General features: G+C 49.7%; 2 protein-coding genes across 4 annotated transcripts in view; one reads left to right on the top strand and one right to left on the bottom strand.

Moving 5' to 3' along the window:
• The window catches only part of WDR33 (WD repeat domain 33), a 334,355-nt gene extending 318,212 nt beyond the window's left edge, over positions 1-16,143 (top strand). The window contains exons 18-22 of one of the 3 annotated variants that reach the window (XM_050751582.1): positions 3,223-3,661; positions 7,373-7,536; positions 7,647-7,739; positions 8,298-8,513; positions 10,633-16,143. In XM_050751582.1, the coding sequence (XP_050607539.1) occupies positions 3,223-3,661; positions 7,373-7,536; positions 7,647-7,739; positions 8,298-8,513; positions 10,633-10,862 (1,142 nt within the window). In that variant the 3' untranslated portion in view covers positions 10,863-16,143. The remainder of the gene's footprint in view (positions 1-3,222; positions 3,662-7,372; positions 7,537-7,646; positions 7,740-8,297; positions 8,514-10,632) is intronic. The other 2 variants (XM_050751583.1, XM_050751584.1) reach the window with 2 other exon arrangements.
• On the bottom strand, positions 13,333-15,625 carry SFT2D3 (SFT2 domain containing 3). The gene has a single exon (XM_050751600.1). The coding sequence runs from the start codon at positions 15,623-15,625 to the stop codon at positions 14,978-14,980; it is 648 nt and encodes a 215-aa protein (XP_050607557.1). The 3' UTR covers positions 13,333-14,977.
• Positions 16,144-20,274: the final 4,131 nt, after the last annotated feature.

Raw genomic sequence — 20,274 nt, 5'->3', positions numbered from 1 at the left:
ATCCTTCCGGAGCTGGAGCAGGAGCGTGGTAGGCAGCACGCTGTTGGGGAGAGTTGGAGGGGGCGACTTGGAGTGTGGATGGAGGGGAGTGAGGAAACACTGTGTTATGTTCGACACACACTTCATAGCAGGGAGAAACCACAACTCGGAGAATCAGGAGGACCGCAGAGGTTGCCCTTCACAGAACTTTACTCTCTCAGTTTTAATTGGCTAAGCCCACAGCACTGTGTAGTACATGTTAAGATTCTTGCCCCCATTTTATCCAATTAAGAAAAGTTCTTGTCAGCATTACAGCCCTGGGACTTTGTGAATTTATGCTAATCTTGAATTGATGTGTGATATTAGAGGTAAGAAAGAGGTAAGGGAACTAGAGTGTTTACTGCTTTCCCATTGTGTGGAAGCGGCAGTAGAGGCTCTACGGAAGGCAGGTGGCCCACAGGGAACTAGAGAAACAAGAGGAGAGTCTTTTACCCCCCAAGCCATCGCCATCAGCAAACTGAGAGCTGCCTCTCTTCCTCTCCCTGCCCTGTGTCTGTCTCCACCTCCTTCCCTCTCATCCTTGCTCTTTCCCTGTTCTCTTTATCCCCCGCCCCCTTTCTTTCTCCTCCTCCTTTCTCCTCCCAGGGACCAAAGGGAGAAGGGAGAGCCGAGAAAGTGGCCCTGCCATCCCCTACTGGAATAACCGCCGCCGCTGCCCCATCACTGGTGGCCACATCCCTTCTAATTTGTAGTGGTGGGTTTCTTTCCTTGAAGAGCAGGGTACTTTTAAACAGATAGAGGTAATGGGAGGATTAATATTCATAGGTAAGTCCAAACGGAATATGTTTAGCTTCCTTACTCCAAAGGTCTGCTGTTTCTGAGATTACACTAAGTTCAAACAACATCATGTCAGTGAAGAAGCCATTAGCTGCAGGAACACACTGAGAAGTGAAGGAGCCTGTCTACCAGAAGGAAATGGAGCTAGGATCTTTGCAAACTGCTGAGTAGAGGGGAGAGGACGGGTAAATGAGACAGACGGAAAAGAGCTGGAAAAGAGAGACTCCTTTAATGGCACATTTTTATCCTGAGATTTCCAAGCATTTTATATATGTTGCATGGTAAGGAAGAATTGAAATAGGCAATAGAAATGAACGAAAATGAAAAGGGAGGGGCCGGGTACAGTGACACATGCCTGTAATCCCAGCACTTTGGGAGGCCGACTGGATGTATCACTTGAGGTCAGGAGTTCAAGACTAGCCTGGCCAACATGGTGAAACCCTGTCTCTACTAAAAATACAAAAATTAGCCAGGCGTAGTACCTGTAATCCCAGCTACTTGGGAGGCTGAAGCAGGAGAATCACTTGAATCCGTAAGGTGGAGGTTGCAGTGAACTGAGATCATGCCACTGTACTCCAGCCTGGGTGACAGAGTAAGCCTCTGTCTCAAAAAAAAAAAAAAAAAGAAGAAGAAGAAGAAAGAAAAGAAAGAGGAGGGATGCTGTTGGCGGGGAGGTGAGAATTATGGCTGGCTGGGGTACAGGAGGGGTTTGTCTTTATTGCCAGGGAAAAGCAGTAAAAGGCATAAACTGGGCTATTGGAGGAATTTCACTTTAAAAACACAGTTTTTGTTTTTAGAATCAAGAGTATCCTTTTACTACCTACTTTTTAAAAGTGCTTGATTTAAACTGTATGTTGACCAAAAATAGGTAAACATTTACAAAAGCTGCAGTAGTTCAGCAGCTGGGAAAACAGTCCCTTCCAAGTTAGGAGGTGAACTAAGTTAACCATCACACATTTAACTGGCATCTTTCCATCTTTATTCAGTACTTTCACTGTGGTACATATTTTCAAATATTTTAGAAAACTTTAGTGGGATTCCAAACACTGTCTTCAAAGAATGGTGAGAATATTGTAGATGAGGAACAACATTCATAGAGAGGTGCAGAAATCCCCGACACTGAGCCCAGCAGGGCGGTCATCAGGCAGGTGTTTGAGAGGCCGGGACCGCACGCACCTTACAGAGGAATCAAGTGCAACAAGCTGGGGTTAGAGGAGGGATGGCATGGGTGGCAGTGGCGCCCTGTTGATGGGTGCAGAGGTGAATTTTTGGGGTTAGAGGAGGGATGGCATGGGTGGCAGTGGCACCCAGTTGATGGGTGCAGAGGTGAATGTTTGGGGTTAGAGGAGGGATGGCATGGGTGGCAGTGGCACCCTGTTGATGGGTGCAGAGGTGAATTTTTGGGGTTAGAGGAGGGATGGCATGGGTGGCAGTGGCACCCTGTTGATGGGTGCAGAGGTGAATGGGGTTAGAGGAGGGATGGCATGGGTGGCATGGCACCCTGTGGCAGTGGCACCCCCTGTTGAGTTGATTAGAGGAGGGATGGGGGTGCAGAGGCGCCCTGTTGAAGAGATGGGGGGTTAGAGGAGGGATGGCATGGGTGGCAGTGGCGCCCTGGCAGTGGCATGGGTGGCAGTGGCACCCTGTTGATGGGTGCAGAGGTGAATGTTTGGGGTTAGAGGAGGGATGGCATGGGTGGCAGTGGCGCCCTGTTGATGGGTGCAGAGGTGAATGAGAGGAGGGATGGCATGGGTGGCAGTGGCACCCTGTTGGCAGTGGCACCCTGTTTGGGGTTAGAGAGAGGGATGGCATGGGTGGCAGTGGCACCCTGTTGATGGGTGCAGAGGTGAATTTTTGGGGTTAGAGGAGGGATGGCATGGGTGGCAGTGGCGCCCTGTTGATGGGTGCAGAGGTGAATTTTTGGGGTTAGAGGAGGGATGGCATGGGTGGCAGTGGCGCCCTGTTGACGGGTGCAGAGGTGAATTCTTGGTGCGCTTCCTGGCCTGCAGCATTAATTTCCTCTGTTGTGTCCGCCTTGGATGTGGAGCAGGTGGCCCTAATGAAATGCCTGAAAGAATAGGGGCAGATAAAGGAGGCTCCTTCTGAAGCCCAGGAGGCTCTCTCATTTTTCCAGTGTAAACTAAGAGATGGAGAGGCACTGCTGATCTCATTTGAGATGAGTAATTTGCCCTAGCTAGTGGGTGATGAAGTTGAAATCTGCACCCCAAAGCTCCTGTTCTATTATACAATGCCTCAGGGACATTTGTCTCCTAACTAAGCTGAGAGCCAAGGAGGGAAACCATTCTCAATAAAGAATGTATTCTGAAATGTGGAGATGCTACAGATCAGACCTATGTTGGCAGGTTTCCTGGAAGACATGGTAAAAGTCAGCTTTGTTTCCTTTAGGTGAATCCCGCGGCCCTCCAAATCATCACATGGGCCCGATGTCAGAGAGGCGGCATGAGCAGAGCGGCGGGCCTGAGCATGGGCCCGAGAGGGGGCCTTTCCGGGGTGGCCAGGACTGCAGGGGTCCCCCTGATAGGCGTGGCCCTCACCCAGACTTCCCCGATGACTTCAGCAGACCAGATGACTTCCACCCTGACAAGCGCTTTGGCCACCGGTTACGTGAATTTGAGGGGCGAGGAGGACCTTTACCGCAAGAAGAGAAGTGGAGGCGAGGGGGCCCTGGGCCTCCGTTTCCCCCTGATCACAGGGAATTCAGCGAGGGGGATGGCCGGGGTGCAGCCCGAGGCCCTCCGGGGGCGTGGGAAGGCCGCAGACCCGGAGACGAACGTTTCCCCCGGGATCCCGAGGACCCACGTTTTCGAGGGCGCAGAGAAGAAAGGTGGGACAGATACTTTGTGGGCCCATTCCATCTTCAGTGGAGCTTTTTACCTGCTCTCTCCACAAAGGTCTCTTTCTTCTTTTTCTTGAGGAAAGAGAATTACATCAATTACTAGCCCTACACTCTCTAGAGTTTGCATTTGGACTTTTAAAAAAAGTGTGCTTTTTAAACCTTAGTCTTGTTTTAATCTTTGCTGTCTAGAAGTCTTTTTCGTTTTGCTTATTTATTTATTTTTTGGTCCTTTTAAAGAGATAGGAGGATCAGTATACTACAAGACTTGCTGGGATCTGACTTAAAATTTCCAGGTTCTTCTTGATTAGAATGATGAAATATGAGGCAGCTACCTAGATTGGAAATAAAGGGGTTGTGAAATAGATGCAAGTTTTGTGTAATTGCCCAATAATCTTAACAAACTTAAACTGAAAAACAATCTTCCTGTTAAACTTAGATCAGGCTTGAACACTCATCTCAGCCTGCTTGGGGAATTTAAGGAACAGAAGAAATGTGGAGAAAGAAACAGGAATTAGCCCAGGACCAGTGTGGCTTATGCCTGTAATCCCAGCACTTTGGGTGGCTGAGGCAGGAAGATCACTTGAGGCCAGGAATTCAAGAACAGCCTGAACAACATAGTGTAACTCCATCTCTACAAAAAAGAATTAAACATTAGCTGGGTGTGGTGGTGCACGCCTGTAGTCCTAGCTACTCAGGAAGCTGAGGTGGGAGGATCAGCTGAGGCCAGGAGGTTACAGTGAGTTACGATTATGCCATTGCACTTCAGCCTGGGCTACAGAGCAAGACCCTGTCTCTTAACAGAAAAACAAAACAAAACAAACACCCAGGAAATAGTAAAATCTCAAGTGAGACTCAGAATATTAAAGATGATGATAATTGTTTATTTTGTGTCAGATGATGTTACCTCATTTAATTCAAGGAATTTGTTTTAATTTAGGAAATTAATGACCTCATTTTATTTAAAGAATTTGTGAGATAGGTGCGACTGTCAGCATCTTATGCTGATTCAGACAGAGTAAGAGCAGTGTCTTGACTTTCCGAGGTCTGGCAGGTGGTAGATGTCGGAGATGGGCTTCAGGCCCATGCTGTTCAGCACTTCCGCTTTTACTGTAGTCTCTGACTGCTCCTTAGCTATCCATGTCCTTTCATCTCATTTTTTTTTTTTTTTCTTGAGACGGAGTCTTGTTCTGTCACCAGGCTGGAGTACAGTGGCACGATCTCAGCTCACTGCAGCCTCCACCTTTCGGGTTCAAGTGATTCTCCTGCCTCAGCCTCCTGAGGAGCTGGGATACAGGCGCACGCCACCTCGCCTGGCTAATTTTTGTATTTTTAGTAGGATGGGGTTTCACCATGTTGGCCAGGCTGGTCTTGAACTCCTGACCTCAAGTGATCCACGTTCTTCAGCCCCCAGAGTGCTGGGATTACAGGCGTGAGCCACCGTGCCTGGCCCTTTCATTCCATTTCTTACTCTTCTTGTGAATAGGTAGTTAATGCTGGGCACAGTGGCTCACCGTGGAGGCCGGCCGAGGTGGGCGTCGTGAGGTCAGGAGTTTGAGACCAGCTTGGCCAACATGGTGAAACCCTGTCTCTACTAAAGATACAAAAAATTAGCCAGGCATGGTGGTGTGTGCCTGTAAATCCCAGCTACTTGGGAGGCTGAGGCAGGAGAATCACCTGAACCCAAGAGGCAGAGGTAGCAGTGAGCTGAGATTGCACCACTGCACTCTAGCCTGGGTGACAGGGCGAGACATATATATATATAGTGGTTGGTGGTTGAGTTATGGTTGGCCAGCCCACCCTCAGGGGTGGTGAGAAAAGCATGGCCGATGACAGGCCCGGAAGCATGACATAGTGAGGGCTAAGGAAGCAATTGTTTTGGGAAGGGGAGATAGGGAGGTTAAAAATAAAGATGTAAGGGCTCCCAGTGTTTTTAAGACCCTCTCTTAATGATATGCAAGCATTACCTTTGACATGGCTTTTTATGACTAGAACAGTTTTACATCTACATAATGTTCACTGGCTTATTGAATCTCTGCATCTTGTGCAAAATGTTACATTTTACCTTGTCTTTTTTTCTTTTTTCTTTTTTTGAGAGGGAGTCTTGCTTTGTCGCTCAGGCTGGAGTGCAGTGGCGTAATCTCTGCTTACTGCAGCCTTTGCCTCCTGGGTTCAAGCGATTCTTGTGCTTCAGTCTCCCGAATAGCTGGGATTACAGGCACACGCCACCATGCCCAGCTGTTTTGTATTTTTAGTAAAGATGGTGTTTAGCCATGTTGGCTAGGCTGGCCTCGAACTCCTGGCCTCAAGTGATCTGCCTGCCTCGGCCTCCCCAAGTGCTGGGATTACAGGCGTGAGCCACCATGCCTGGACACCCTGTCTTGATTTGTATTGTCTTTCATCTCTCCGTGCAGACCCACAGCCTAGGCTGGTGTATAAGAGTGTAAAGGTATTGTGGTTATATAGGAGAAAGTCCTTGTTCTTAGAAGAAACGTACTGAAGCATTTAGGGGTGAAGCTCCTGTTGGCAACTGATTTTCAAATGGTTTAGAAAACATGTTCATGAGTAGCTAGACGGAGAAGATAAAGCACGTGTGGCAAAATATTAAGAAGGGATTGATCTGGGTGGAGGATCTGGGATGTTCATTGTACTGTTCTTTCAGCTTTACTGCAAGTTTGAAAATCTTCCAAGTAGAAGATTAGGGTAAAAGGCAATGGAATGGAAACTAGAGGAAGAGCAAAGGCTCGGCCTGGGAGGAGGCCACGCAGCTCATGCAGAGGGGCCCTGGAGGGCGGCGCCGCTGCCTCTAGTGTGCGCTGCCAGAAGGTCACTTTCTCTTCTTTCGCACAGGCCTCCTGGTACCCTGCGTGCCTCAGCCATGCTCCCAGTCAGTGTAGTCTCCTGGCTCCAGAATTCCTGAGAGAAGGGGAAGCTGCTCACTGAGCAGGGCTCCAGGCTGCCGGCTGGCCAGTGGATGGCTGCCTCTAAGCCAGATGCTGGCCTGTGTGCCTGCCAGCTGTGGGCCAGGGCCATGAGTGCAGCTCGTGGCCACGGAGGCCTGCCCCTGGGTGGAGGCTGTGGGCTGGGGCAGATGGCAGAGCCCCTACCCACAAACAGGTCCAGTATGGTTGGCAGACACGATCTGTGCCCCCATTTTTCTGATTATATAAGTCATAAATGTTCATCATACAAATGTAGATGATAATGACAAGTATTTGTGAGGCAGTGATACAGAACCTGGGCCAAGGGTCAAGACTGGCTGAGGTCAGATCACCAGCACTTACTCTATGTCCTTGAATAAATGACATCAGTAATCTGGGCCTCAGTGTTCTCATCAATGGAGCTGCTGCTAATACCAGCTTCATACGGTGGCTGTGAGAATGAAATGAATGAAACAAAGTATACTTGTAAAGGACTTGGCATGGTATAGGCACTTTAAAAATGTTGATGTTGTTATTATTCCTAAAAGCCTAAAAGAAGCTTACAGTAACCCCACCCTCTGGTATGCTTCCTTCTGGTCTGTTTTTGCCTCTGGGAGTATTAATAGGATTATACAATGTGTCCTTTCAAAATACAGTTTTATTTTGTTTTCCTCCCAATCAGCATTATATCATGCTTTCTCATATCACATGCTTTTTTGAAACGTGAACTTAGTGGCAAGGTGTTCCCTGAGATGGACATTCTGCTGTTTTCGCTTTACAGTTTCAGAAGAGGAGCCCCGCCGAGGCATGAGGGCCGTGCTCCCCCGAGAGGAAGGGATGGTTTTCCTGGTCCTGAAGACTTTGGTCCAGAGGAGAATTTTGATGCTTCTGAGGAAGCGGCCCGAGGACGAGATCTCAGAGGTCGAGGTCGGGGTACCCCACGAGGTGAGCGAGTTACTAAGGACACCTGGTCTGGAAGGATAGGGTGCAGAATACAGTGGTTGTGAATATACCGGGAACAGTCTGAGTGCAGCACTGTTTGCTCTGTTGTGTAGGAGGAAGGAAGGGTTTACTTCCCACTCCTGACGAGTTCCCTCGCTTTGAAGGAGGGCGGAAGCCAGATTCCTGGGATGGAAACAGAGAGCCTGGTAAGGAAAAGAACCGCTTGTTGGGTAACTCTAGATAGCAGTTCACAAAGTGAGTTCTGAGGGCCCTCTCTTGGGTGCACCGGGTCCCCTCTTTCCAGCTCATGTCTCCCGGGGGCCTGGGCTGTCTCCTGTCCAGCAGCCACAGATCTTGATCTCAGCAGGTGGAATGAGAGCAGAGGAATCTGCCAGACATTACAGGGATCTATCTGAGTATAAAACAGGACTGCTCTTTCCACTCAATTGTTTTTGGAGAATAAAGTTAAGTAAAATTTTCTCAGTCTCAATTGCTAGTATGTTAAACATTCGTAGTTATAACTCTCATTAACAAATCTCTTAGGAGTCCTCAGTCATCTGAGACTGTAAAGACGTCTTGATACTACACCACGTGAGAACCGGTTCTCTGGATCTTAGTCTAGGTGGCTTCCCCCGGGCCTGTGGTGGGCATTCAGCATGAGTGAACGGTGGCTTCTGAGTTGCTCCCTCCTCTCAACAGTGTCATTCCCATCTGCTTTTGGTCGCACTGTGCTTTCCTGTAAGGAGATTTGTTTCTTGTTTCAGGGCCGGGTCATGAACATTTTCGTGATGCTCCCCGACCCGATCATCCCCCTCACGACGGTCATTCCCCAGCCAGCAGAGAACGCTCCTCTTCTCTCCAAGGCATGGACATGGCATCCCTACCTCCCCGAAAGCGCCCCTGGCATGATGGCCCAGGCACTTCTGAGCACAGAGAGATGGAGGCCTCAGGAGGCCCTTCTGAAGACCGAGGAGGCAAAGGTAAGAGCAGGCCAGTGGTTATGGTTCCAGGAGCTGCAGGGGCTGGTGGAGGCCTTGCCTGCATCTGCTGCACATGCCCTTGCAGCCTGGGCTGTGCAGAGGCACATGCTCCTAAACGTGGTGCCAGTGCCACACAAGCTGTCCTCTGGTGGACTGCAACTTGGCCCCACACAGGACTCCACTCGCCTCCAGGAATCCCCGTTCGCTTGAGGTTTTCACTTCAGCCCTCTGCCAGGATGCCCCAGTCGTCTCTGCTGGGTTTGCTGTCTGGGAGCCCTGCTCTCACTGGCAGTCTGCCCGCCACGAAGGCTGCTTGGAACCCTCAGGGGCTCTCAGTGGGAGGGGAAGAGTTGTCCTCTCCTGGGTGCTCTGTTGGTTTTTAGCCTGGATCTAGAGGAACACTGCTTGTGCTCAAAGTCACAAAGACTTTGGAAAACATGGTCTATGGGCAGTGTTTCCGGGGGCACAGGAGATTCTCTCCTCAACTGGAAACTCTGGAGCTTTATTTTATAGGCACCACTAACTGGAGCCAGGAGTATTCGCCTCCGAAGGCTGACTACAACTCTGGTTGCAAGGCAGCGGGGGAGGTGCACAGGTGCTGTGGCTTGGAGGCTCCCGGGAAGGCTGCTCCCCGCGTGCCCCAGCTTGTGCTCTGCTCCCGAAGTCGGCCTGTCTGTGTGGACAGTCCTTCCAGTACAGAGTTCTGCCATTTGGTCTTTTTGGGTTTTTTTCTGTCGCCCAGGCTGGAGTGCAGTGGTGTGATCTTGGCTCACTACAAGCAACCCCCGCCTTCTGGGTTCAAGCGATTTTTGTGCCTCAATCTCCCCAGTAGCTAGGACCACAGGTGTGCACCACCACGCCCAGCTAATTTTCGTGTTTTTAGAGAGATGGGCTTTTGCCACGTTGGCTAGGCTGGTCTCGAACCCCTGGCCTCAAGTGATCCACCTGCCTTGGCCTCTCAAAGTGCTGGCATTGCAGGCGTGAACCACCATGCCCGGCCTGCCATTTGGTCTTGATAGTTGTTTGTCTCAACAAAACCCTCAGAAATTACCTTATGTATCATCAATAGATCTCCCTGCATAAACACACTGTACTACTAGCCAGCGTGCTGTGACCTTGGCTGACTGTCTTGGGTCCTTGGCGTGCCATTATTAGGTCCCTCTGGTCAAGGACGTGCAATTAGCATGGGAATGACGTAGGAGCTGACACGCTGCCCAGGTGCCCTCAGGTGGGTTGAAGCTGCTCTTTGTAAGAAAAGAAGGCAAGATTGTTCCTTTGGCTGGTTCTCCTAACCTCATCTCAGCTAGATTCATATTCTATTACAAAATATAAGACCGTGGATAGTTTGCAGTAGTCTTCTGAAAGGGCATTATGGGAGATGTGACCAAATCCTATCATTTCCTGAGGAAAAAATTCTTACAAGGTAGATTTTTTTTCCCTTTTTCTTTTTTTTTTTTTAAATATATTCTCAAGCTCCAGCAGAATGAAAGAATTTTAATAGTACCTAAACATTTGTGTGTTCAAGTCTGAAGCAAGTTAAGCTGTGCCTAGGTGATGTAACCTGAAAGCCAGTGTTTTGTGGGGTTTTTGTGCTTTTCTTTTGTTTTTTCAAGAAATATTTTACTAATTATGAAAAGGAAGCCAAAAGTGCCACATGTCACAGGACAGTTCCAGTGAACACTCATCCTAGTTGGAGCACTTTTTATTAACATTAGCAGCGTGTACTTCCAAAGTCAAGTCAGTGTATTCAAACCTTCCCTCAACATACCCTGGTGGCTGGGAGCAGGTAGGTACACTTCCCATGGCCCGGGACGTGGCCCAGTGTGGCCGGATCTCCCTGAAGGTGCTCTGTGCTCATCTCTTGGCTTCCCATCGTCTGTCACAGCCCTGGGGACACGGATCTGGCTGATGCTGAGGCCCATGGCAATAAGCCAGGAAGGGGGAGGCAGGGTCAGGAAAGGGTAGAGGCACACCTCTCAGTACTCTGAATACCACTGCCAGTCTCCCTGGCACCCACCAGAACTGGTCCACTGTCATCAGAGAGTAAAGTTCGTACTGGGAGTTACTGACAAAGAGTTGCTAATACAGAAAGTCCCATGTGAAATTTTCTTTGTTTCAGGCCGCGGGGGCCCAGGACCTGCCCAGAGAGTGCCCAAATCTGGGCGTTCCAGCTCTTTAGACGGAGAACACCACGATGGATACCACAGAGATGAACCTTTTGGGGGCCCTCCAGGCAGTGGCACCCCTTCTCGAGGGGGCCGGAGTGGCAGTAACTGGGGTAGAGGGAGTAACATGAACTCTGGCCCGCCGAGGCGAGGAGCTTCACGGGGTGGTGGAAGGGGTCGGTAGAAGTTGGAACCGAGTACCCTGAGGCCTCTCTGGACAGTATTTAAGAACTTCTTGTGGACTTACCAAGAGAAACAAAAGGAAGCCTGCACCATTGTAGCCCTGAACTCTTCTGGGCACCTGAATCCCAGGAACCCTCAATGAGGTCTTCAAGATGAAGAGACTGCTGCCAGCTACCAGCCCAGCTGGCCCTTTCCTGTCCTGTCCACCCTCATTGCCCCAACTCCCATGTTGTTTTGTGAAGATAAAAGCTGGGATCTTTTTTTTTTTTTTAAGTCTCACAAGACATGGGGCATCTCCACAAATTTAAGTTCCTGTCCATTTGGAAATTTGTTTCTATGTGTACAGTTTGTCAGAGAAAAACATAAAAGTTTTTGTATGAATACAGAATGTGATTTATGCAAGAATTAACAGAAAACTAGTTGTGGAGTGCTTGCCTTAAGGAAACCTTTGGTTTCCATCGCATCCCATCTGCCGAGGAGTGCACGGTTATCGCTGATGTTCATGAGCATAGTAACCACTAAGTCATCTAAATTAATCTCAGCTGTGAACTTTGTGTTTCTCAACAAATTCTGTCACACCATTTTTGTGATAGAGAAATACTTGAAGATTAATGTAGTTTGTAGTAGGTTCAAAGTTATACTCAGACATGCTCTGACAGATGGAAAACTGAACTCTGAAGAGAAAATGCAGTCTTCTGGCTGTCCAGCGAGGGAGCTCCCCCTTGGAAGCATCTCCTAGGAATCACAGTTTAGATTTGAATCGCCTTGTCAGGATGAGGAGAGCAACTTGATGTTAGTCAGAAATAACGTCACATGCCCTTTAGATAACTTGAAATCACACATGGAGTTGATAAGGAATGGACCAAAATAGCTCCTAAAACCATTTTGGAACACTTAATTAATTAATCTCTTTCTCTTCCATACTAGCTATGTGGAAATACCAGTGTTATGGCAGGGTGTACTTCTAATTCATAAGCCAGACAGATCTTGTCCATGGCAAATTCCTTGTTTGAAATAAACATACCATTTAGCCCAGTTTGGATTGGAAGCCAAAAATTCAGTTTGTTATACCCCATGATACTTTCTATACTGACCTTTATTTTGGTTTTACATGGAAGCTTTTATTAAAAGGACTGTCCTATGGCCACCTTAACATTTCATTACATTGGCAGCTTCAGTTTGGCGTCAAGTCAAATTTATTTGGCACATTTAGTGGTGCTGGAAGTTTCATTTTTTCTTCTTTTTTTTAAGACAGAGTCTCGCTGTCACCCAGCCGGGAGTGCAGTGGAGCAATCACGGCTCACTTCAGCTTCGACTCTGCCTCAGCCTCCCTAGTAGCCGGGACTACAGGCACACGCCACCATGCCCAGCTCATTTTTTTTTTGTATTTTTTGTAGAGATGGAGTTTCACCACGTCGCCTATGCTGCTCTCAAACTCCCGGGCTCAAGCGGTCCACCTCCTGTGGCCTCCCAAAGTGCTGGGATTGCAGATGTGAGCCACAGGACCTGGCTGCTGCTGCTGGAAGTTTCAGTGGTTGCTTAGAAAAGGCATACTGACATAGTTTAACAGTATATGAAACTCTAGCTGGTTCTCCATGAATGTAAAAACTAGCAAAAGCTAACTGATTTATGTGGAGAAAATGTCAGCCATATACACTGCTTTTCAGTGTTAGAATCCAGAGACTATTTTTTTTAACTTTGAAATTACAGCTTAATCAGCACCCCACCATAAACATGCTATTATAAGGCTCAAGATTGCTTTAGGTTATGGATATTTCTTCACTCTCCCCCAACTGGTATAGCTTAAAGACAGAGAAACTGTAATCAAATTTCATGAAGCTAAAACCGGATCCAGAGACCAAACCCATATCAAGATTAGCCTTTTTTTCCCTGAGATTCCAGTGGAAAAAATTTCATTATTTTGGGCTGTAACTTTAAAAACATAGTATCTCAAGCAGATAACCAGATCACATTTAAAACATTTTCATTTTACCTTTAAGCTCTACTGGACTTGACAGATCACATTTTGAGAGTGATTTCATTTAGAGAAAACAAGAAGCCTACATTATATCTATTAAATACATAATGGCATTTAAAAACATCACTGTCAGAATACATACTAGATGTTGTGATTTGAAGCTTATAAAAACTAGATTTTCAATGTTTGAACTGAGAGAAAATGTCTGAGACAGGGTCTCGCTGTGGCCCAGGCTTGGGTGCAGTGGTGCGATCACAGCTCACTGCAGCCTCGACCTCCTGGGCTCAAGTGATCTTCCCACTTCAGCCCCACCCCGAGTAGCTGGGATCAGTTTTGTGCCACCACATCTGGCGAATTTTTAAAAGATTTTTTGTGGAGATGGGGTTTAACTATGTTGCCCAGGCTGGTCTTGAACTCCTGGCCTCAAGCGATCCTCCCGCCATGGCCTCCCAAAATGCTGAGATTACAGGTGTGAGCCACCAGCTGAGAAATGTTGAATTTTAAAGTTTTTATTTAAGAAATAAACATTGTAAAACATTATAAAACCCCCAACTATTGCAAGTTCTAGAGAAATTGAGAACAGAAATTTAGGTGACTAGAAAGAACAGCCAATGGCACAAGTCTTTACAATTAAAAAAATAAATCATTCTGAAAATACTGCATTTGCTCCCTCACTAGCAGCCGCCTGAGGTAGGTAACCTTGTTTACTGACGGGGAACAAGGCAGTATTCTTCACCAAATCTCAGGGCGGGTAGCCTGCAAGCCTACAGCGTGGGTGTTGGCCACTTGCGTCACTTGCTGGGACAGTGCTTAGGGATCTAACTTAGGAACATACATTTTGGGGCTGGAGGAAGCAGCAGTGCTCTACCGCGGCCCGGCAGACACCCTGTTAGGCAACACTGGGATCCAGCTCAGGAAAAGCATTATTTTCAAATTGTGCAAGCCAATGCACAGAAGTGGTCTTCAACCTTGGGGAACGTAGAATCACCTGGGGAGCTTTAAAAAGGTCCTGATGTCTAGGACCTACTTCCCTGGTTCAGACTGCGTTGATCAGAGGTGTGGCTCTTCAAGTAACTGACATGCAGTCAAGCGCGAGAACCACTGGCACACAATGTTTAAATTCTAAATATATTTTACTTCCTAGTGTGTTGCTACTGACAAAACGTAGTCTTCTGGACTCATCAGAATGTTAGGCTCATACTTTTCTGGCAATAAATTACGGTAGGTAAAAGTAACCGCTGAACCTAAAATGAAGGAAGCAGCAATTAGATATAAAAAGCATCTTAAGATCAGCCTGCAAATTGTAAACTAGTTTACAAAGCAGACCATACAATGAGGAATAATTCGAGCTTGTAGAAATCCATGGTCTCCATCAGATACAGGTGTTCCGGATCTAGAATTATCTTCCTATTTGCAGGATTTCCGCAGAGCCCGCTAAACTTGTACGCGCCCCTTCCTGGATCCCATGCTGCTTGGGGCAGGAAATTTCTTTTGGTCCATCGCTTTCGTCGTGAAATACAGAACTAATTTTCCTTTCATGTTATAAGGCACCATATGTATGATTTTGTTAACTGAAGAAAAAACCCAAGATTAACTCTTAAATAAGTACTTTTAAAAGTACTTACTCAGTGGCTGAATTCGGTGTTTAATAATCTGATACCCTTCTGGATTCGCCGGCACCGAAGAGAATAATTTCCAAGTTTTAGCACAGCCAAAACAAAAAATTACCGTCGCTAAGCTACATCTAGCGCTGGATTTTAAAATGACAAAACAGCCTGAGAAAAATCACGAGAGCAGCTAATTCGAAGAAAAGTCCTTTTTCTTTACTCAGCGGAACCTAAGATCACAGTTACTTCGACAGCAACTTATAACCGTCTCACATCCTGTCACCAGTTCAATGACAAAATCTGTTTTCAGAGCATGTGCCAAGTCCAGCACAAAACGCTGACATCGACGACCTCCCAACGCTGCGGTCGCCTCCCCTGGCAGCAGCCGCTCCCGGCTTAGACTCACAGGCGGTCACGGCAGGGTCTTCGCCGCGGGCGTCCCGGCACCGGCGTGCAGTCCTCGGCTCGGCAGGGGCAGTCTCCGACGGCGCTGGCTACGCGTCCTTCCCCAGTGGCGCGGGGTCGAGGTCCTCACACGGGCAGCACCTTGGTGAGGCCGGCGCCGCGGCCCAGGCGACCCAGCGCGAGGCGCAGCGCGGTGCCGCCGCCCCAGGGCAGCAGCCCGACCAGCGCGGCCAGCAGCGCGGCTACCTGCGCGCCCGCGCCCAGCACCGTGAGCAGCGTGCTGCGCAGGCCCAGCGCGGCGAACAGCGTGGCGCCCAGCGCTGCCGTGTAGAGCAGCGCGAGCCGGGACGGCGCTTCTTCGCAGCGCAGCAGCCGCCCGCACGCCGCGCCGCCCCGCAGCAGCGCGCCTCCCGCCAGCGTCAGCGCCGAGCCCAGCGACCAGAGCAGCGCGAACTTGCGCGCGCGCAGCAGCAGCACCGGCGTGTAGAGCGCGGCCAGGCCGAAACAGAGTGCCGCCAGCAGCAGGCACCCGCCGCCCGCCGCCAGCCGCTGCCCGCGCGTCACGCTGGGCAGGCACGCCGGGCCCGCAGCCACCGACTCCCCAGGGCTCCGCGCCCAGGTCCAGGGTAGGCCCGCGCGGCCCAGCCACGCCCCCGCCGGCCCGTCCCCGGGCTCCTCCGCCTTCCCCGCGGCGAGCAGCGGCTCCGCGGCCGCCGGGCCGCCCCCTTTCCCCTGCGCCAGGTACTCCTGCAGCTGGCGGTGGAGGTCCGCCATCTTGGACAAGGTGGCGTCAGGAAGGAAAAACACCGTTCACATCCGGCCCTCCCCGGCCGCGGGCGGAAGCGGCTCGGCCTTCGGGCCGCAATTGGTCGGCCGCGGCGAAAGGGGCAGGGCCTGCGGCGCTCGCGGAAGTGCCGAGGTGCGTCTTCCGCGGACTTTTGTGGTGTCCTCAAGTACCGCGGGCGTAGGTGCAGTTTGTCTGCCTGCAGTCGCCCTCCCAGCGCCTGACCCTCTTCCTTGTTCTGAGTACGCGCCCTTACGGCCTGGCTAAGTCCTGCCAGCATTAATAGTTGGAAGGCAAGGGTGGGCGTGGTTCTAAAGGGGCACAAGAGGGACCCTTTTGCTGATAGAAATGTCCTGTGGCCTCACTGTCTGCGTCTACCGTGGCGGTGATACTGTGCTAGTTTTGCAACATGGAGGAATGGGTAAAAGGTACACGGGATCTGTTTCTTACAACTGAACACAAACTTAACAGTGATCTCAACATAAAAATTTGATTTTTTAAAAAAGTTGAGATCTGTGTGACTCAAGTGGTTTTGTTTGGGGGGAAAGTTGCGTCCTGATTGGTTACGTCACTTGTAGTAATAGTGACCATCCTAATCACTTACCATGGGGTTGATAAAGGAAGGGTTGACACCCAGTAAGCTCCACCTGCTTCTCTATTCTGTTCTCAGTTTCAGCCACAGGCCTGGCAACATGCTTGAGTCCTTCGCGCCCCTTGTCCAAGACTCGGTGCTGCTGTTCTGTGTGTTTGGTGTCACTCTCGTGCTCGGGACACCGCCACGCCCAGGTGTCCTGACTCATCGTCAGATCACTCTGACAAGCTAACCATCCCGATTTATTCCGAGGCCGCACTCACGTGCCCTGCTCTTTCTCAGAGCCTCCTAGAGGATGTCTGCCTGTGGTTCTTCTCACAGGTCCGATTCCTCCAGATTCTTCCAGCTGCCTCCACAGCTCCCCTCACCACCTTGGCTTCCCCTGGGTGGCCCTGCGTCCTTGGTCCTCTGCCCTAGGTGGATGTAAAGTTAATGGCTTCCTGCTGTTTGACTTCTCAGCCTTTCCATCCCCTGTGTGACTAATCTCCCCCACTAAGTTCCTTTTAATGCTTTCTGTTTTCTTGGTTGGATCCTGACAGATGTAATTCTTTTTCAAAATACATTCTGATTTGTTATCTCACTTGATAATAAGAGTGACCATCCTGATCACTTAGCATGGCTAAACCATTAGGATGGCTAGGATCGAAACAAAAAACAAAAACAACACACCAGAAAGTTACAAGTCTGTCAAGGATGTGGAGAAACTACAAGCCTTGTGCACTGTTGGTGGGAATGTAAGATGCTCAGCTGCTGTGGAAAACAGTATGGAAGTTCCTAGAAAAATATATATATAAATAAGTATATATATATGTATATATATGTACACACACACAGAGATACATAGACACATAAACATATACACATATTTGAATACATATATGTGTGTGTGTGTACATAATTACAGTCTGATCCAGCAATTCCACTCTGGATATATACCCCAAAGAATTGAAAGCAAGGTCTCAGAGATTTGTATAACTCTTCATAGCAGAACTATTCATGTCAAGAGATGGAAGCAACCGAAGTGTCCACCAGCAGATAAATAAATAAAATGTGAGATATGCATACAGTGGACTGTTACGCAGCCTTGAAAAGGAAGGAGATTCTGACGCATGCTACCACATGGATGAACCTTGAGGACATTATGCTGAGTGAAATAAGCCAGTCACAAAAAGGACCAATACTGCATGGTTCCACTTCTGTGAGGTACTTAGAGTATTCAAATACGCAGAGCTAGAAAGTGGACTGGGGACGTCAATGCCCATCAGTGATGTTACCTAATCATTTATGCAGCTACCATATAGAAAAGGCAGGACTGTGCTGCCCATTTTATAGGTGAGGGAAGCTGAGAAATACCAAGAAGTTAAGTAACCTACCCAAGGTCACCTACAAAACTGACAGTAGGGTAGTGTTAGGTTGTGATTTCTGGTTTCTAACCTTGTGGGCTTCCCGTTGCAGGAAGAGGCTTTTGCTCGGGGTCCTTCTGTGTGAGCCCTGGATGGGTTTTCTGCTGTGGTTTGGCTGCAGGGAGGGAAGGTCATTAACAAAACCCACCTTCCTCCAGCACTGCAGCAAAACTCATCTTAACAACCATCTCTTGCTTCCCCGTCTCCCTTGAAGCCCTTCTACCAGGCCTTCAGTCCACCGCGCCAGCAAAATCGTTCATCACAACATCGCCAGACGCTGTTGGCTAGTGCAGTGAATTTCAGCCTTCAGCCCCAGGATGACACTGTGGGCTCCTCTCTTGGCTGTTCCTCCTCCTGAGCCCTCAGCGTTGCTGCTCCTGGGGGATCTCCTCTTTTCTCTCTCGGCACCCTCTGGTTCAGCCCGTGTTGTTAAAACCCTCTGCGTACAGATCCTCCCCCACTTCTCCACCAGGCATCTGATAGACACCCTGGAGGTCGTGTGCAGAACCAGACACTTCACTCCTGACTTCCCCTCCTCATCCCCCAAAACCTGTAGCTACCCCCTCCTCCGCACCTCAATAATCGCACCCCATCAGCAAGTCCCGCCACTCTACCTTGGAAACAGATCCAGTACCAGCCCATTCTCCCCTCCACTACTAACCCCACATCTGGGCGCCTGCCTGCACCCCACCACAGTGTCCCTGTTTTGGTCCATGCTTTCTTCACGGTTCACACATCGGCCTGAGGGACCTTTGTCCATTGAGTCAGATGATGTCACTCCCCCATTGCTCACCTCACACTCACAGAAGCGACTTCCTCACCTCGCCCACGCTGCCCTGTGGGATGGCCCGGGACCTGTCTGCCTCCACTCCCCTGCTTTCTCCCGCCTCCATCCTGTTCTACATCGGGTGGCCTTTGGGTTGTTTCTGGATCTGTCAAACATGTTCCCCTAAAGCATTCCTCCCACCCCAAATATCTTCACAGCGCCCTCCCTCATTTCTTCAGGTCTCTACTTCAATGTCACTTTCAGAATGTCCTTCCCTGACCTCCCGGAAGCAGCGGCTCCCGTCACCCTCCACCCTTTTCACTCACAAGCATAACGGACGGTGGCACACTCATTTCCTGGGTGGTTTAAGAACAGGCAAATGCCTTTCCAAGTCTCCCTCCCTCCCCATCCTTCATTTTGAGCCTGTCCTTCCTTCTGGGCTCCATTCACAGTGAACGTTGATGTGGATGGAGATGCAAAGGAGCCAGACTCACACAAATGCAGCAGGGCCCCGAAAGAATTTTTTTTTTCTTGTTCTGAAACCCCATTCTGTGTTCCTCTTTGTGGTGCTGGATGGCCTTGTCCCCGCGGGGGGAAGCCTGGCTTTTCAGGAGCTTTAGATTTCACCGCGTCAGCACCAGGCGGGGCCTGGCCTCAGCTCTTGCAGCCACCGCATCTGCAAATCCCGGGCAGGGGCTCCTCGGATGCCCGCGTCCTCCCTCCCACTATTGTCGGACTTTTGCATAAGGTCAGGCAGGTCCCAGCTCCCACCTTCCCCAGGGGAAGAGGCCAGAGCCAGCCTTTTCTGCTGCCAAGGTCTTTCACCTCGACCTAAGGAAGCAGTACCCTTCGCACCAAATCTTCTCCCGCCTGCAGTAAACTGTTATTTTCTCCCAGAGCCCAGCAAGTGTTATCCATGCTGCTTTTAAGGGCTTTCCAGAGTGGCGTCTCCCTCCCTTCCCTGTCTGCCATGGCCCTCTCTGTTCAGCTGGGTTTACTTGTACCCTGCCGGGCCTCAACCTGAACTACGTTCTCCTTTCTTCAGTGTGCTGGGTCAGCCAGCGCCAACCACCCACTTGTTTTTGAGACAGGATCTTGCTCTGTCGCCCAGGCTGGAATGCAATGGTGTGATCTTGGCTCAGTGCAACCTCTGCCTCCCAGGTTCAAGCGATTCTCCCACCTCAGCCTCCAGAGTAGCTGGCACTACAGGCGCATGCCACCATTATTTGTGAAGACGGGGTTTCCACAGGTGGCCCAGGTGGTCTCGAACTTCAGAGCTCAAGTGATCCGCCCACCTCAGCCTCCCAAAGTGCTAGGATATTACAGGCATGAGCCATGGCACCAGGTCTACCAGTGCCCCTTTTCAAAACTGCTATCTAGTCCTGTCCTCTTTACCTAATATTCTTCAGTGGCTCCTTATCTCCTACAGATTAAATTCTAATTCCCCGCCTGCCACCCAGCCTTCTAGGCCCTGCCTTAGGCCCCTATGGCTCTCCCCGATGCTCTGTGGGGTCCCTCTGGACCTAGCAGTTTGGAGACTCCCTTCTTCTGTGGCTTTGCTGAGCCTGGGCTCTCTGCTGGGTGGACCCCTGTCTACTGCTCCTTCCTCTCCCTCTCCCAAGCATCCCCTTCCTCCGGGTCACTCCTTAGGGCCCACACAGCCCTGTCACTGTCCGGAGCTGCACGCCCCGGCCATAGCGAATAATAATTAAGGATTAAACGCCTGAGCTATATTAATTTCCACCCCACACCTTCTCCCTAGATTTACCTTCTTCCCTGTATTAATGCCGCCATTAAAAGATGGCGCTCTTCCTGCTTCTTCTTCATTCATTTTTCCCCGCGCCCGCGAAAAGACTACCTGACAGCGCATGCGCAACA

The sequence above is a fragment of the Macaca thibetana genome, chromosome 12, assembly GCF_024542745.1.
Source record: "Macaca thibetana thibetana isolate TM-01 chromosome 12, ASM2454274v1, whole genome shotgun sequence".
Taxonomy (NCBI): Eukaryota; Metazoa; Chordata; class Mammalia; order Primates; family Cercopithecidae; genus Macaca; species Macaca thibetana.
This window is presented reverse-complemented; position numbering and strand designations above follow the sequence as displayed.

Bases quoted from the DNA above. Each gene is read 5' to 3' on its own strand.
- SFT2D3 (XM_050751600.1), bottom strand. From the start codon at position 15,625: ATGGCGGACCTCCACCGCCAGCTGCAGGAGTACCTGGCGCAGGGGAAA.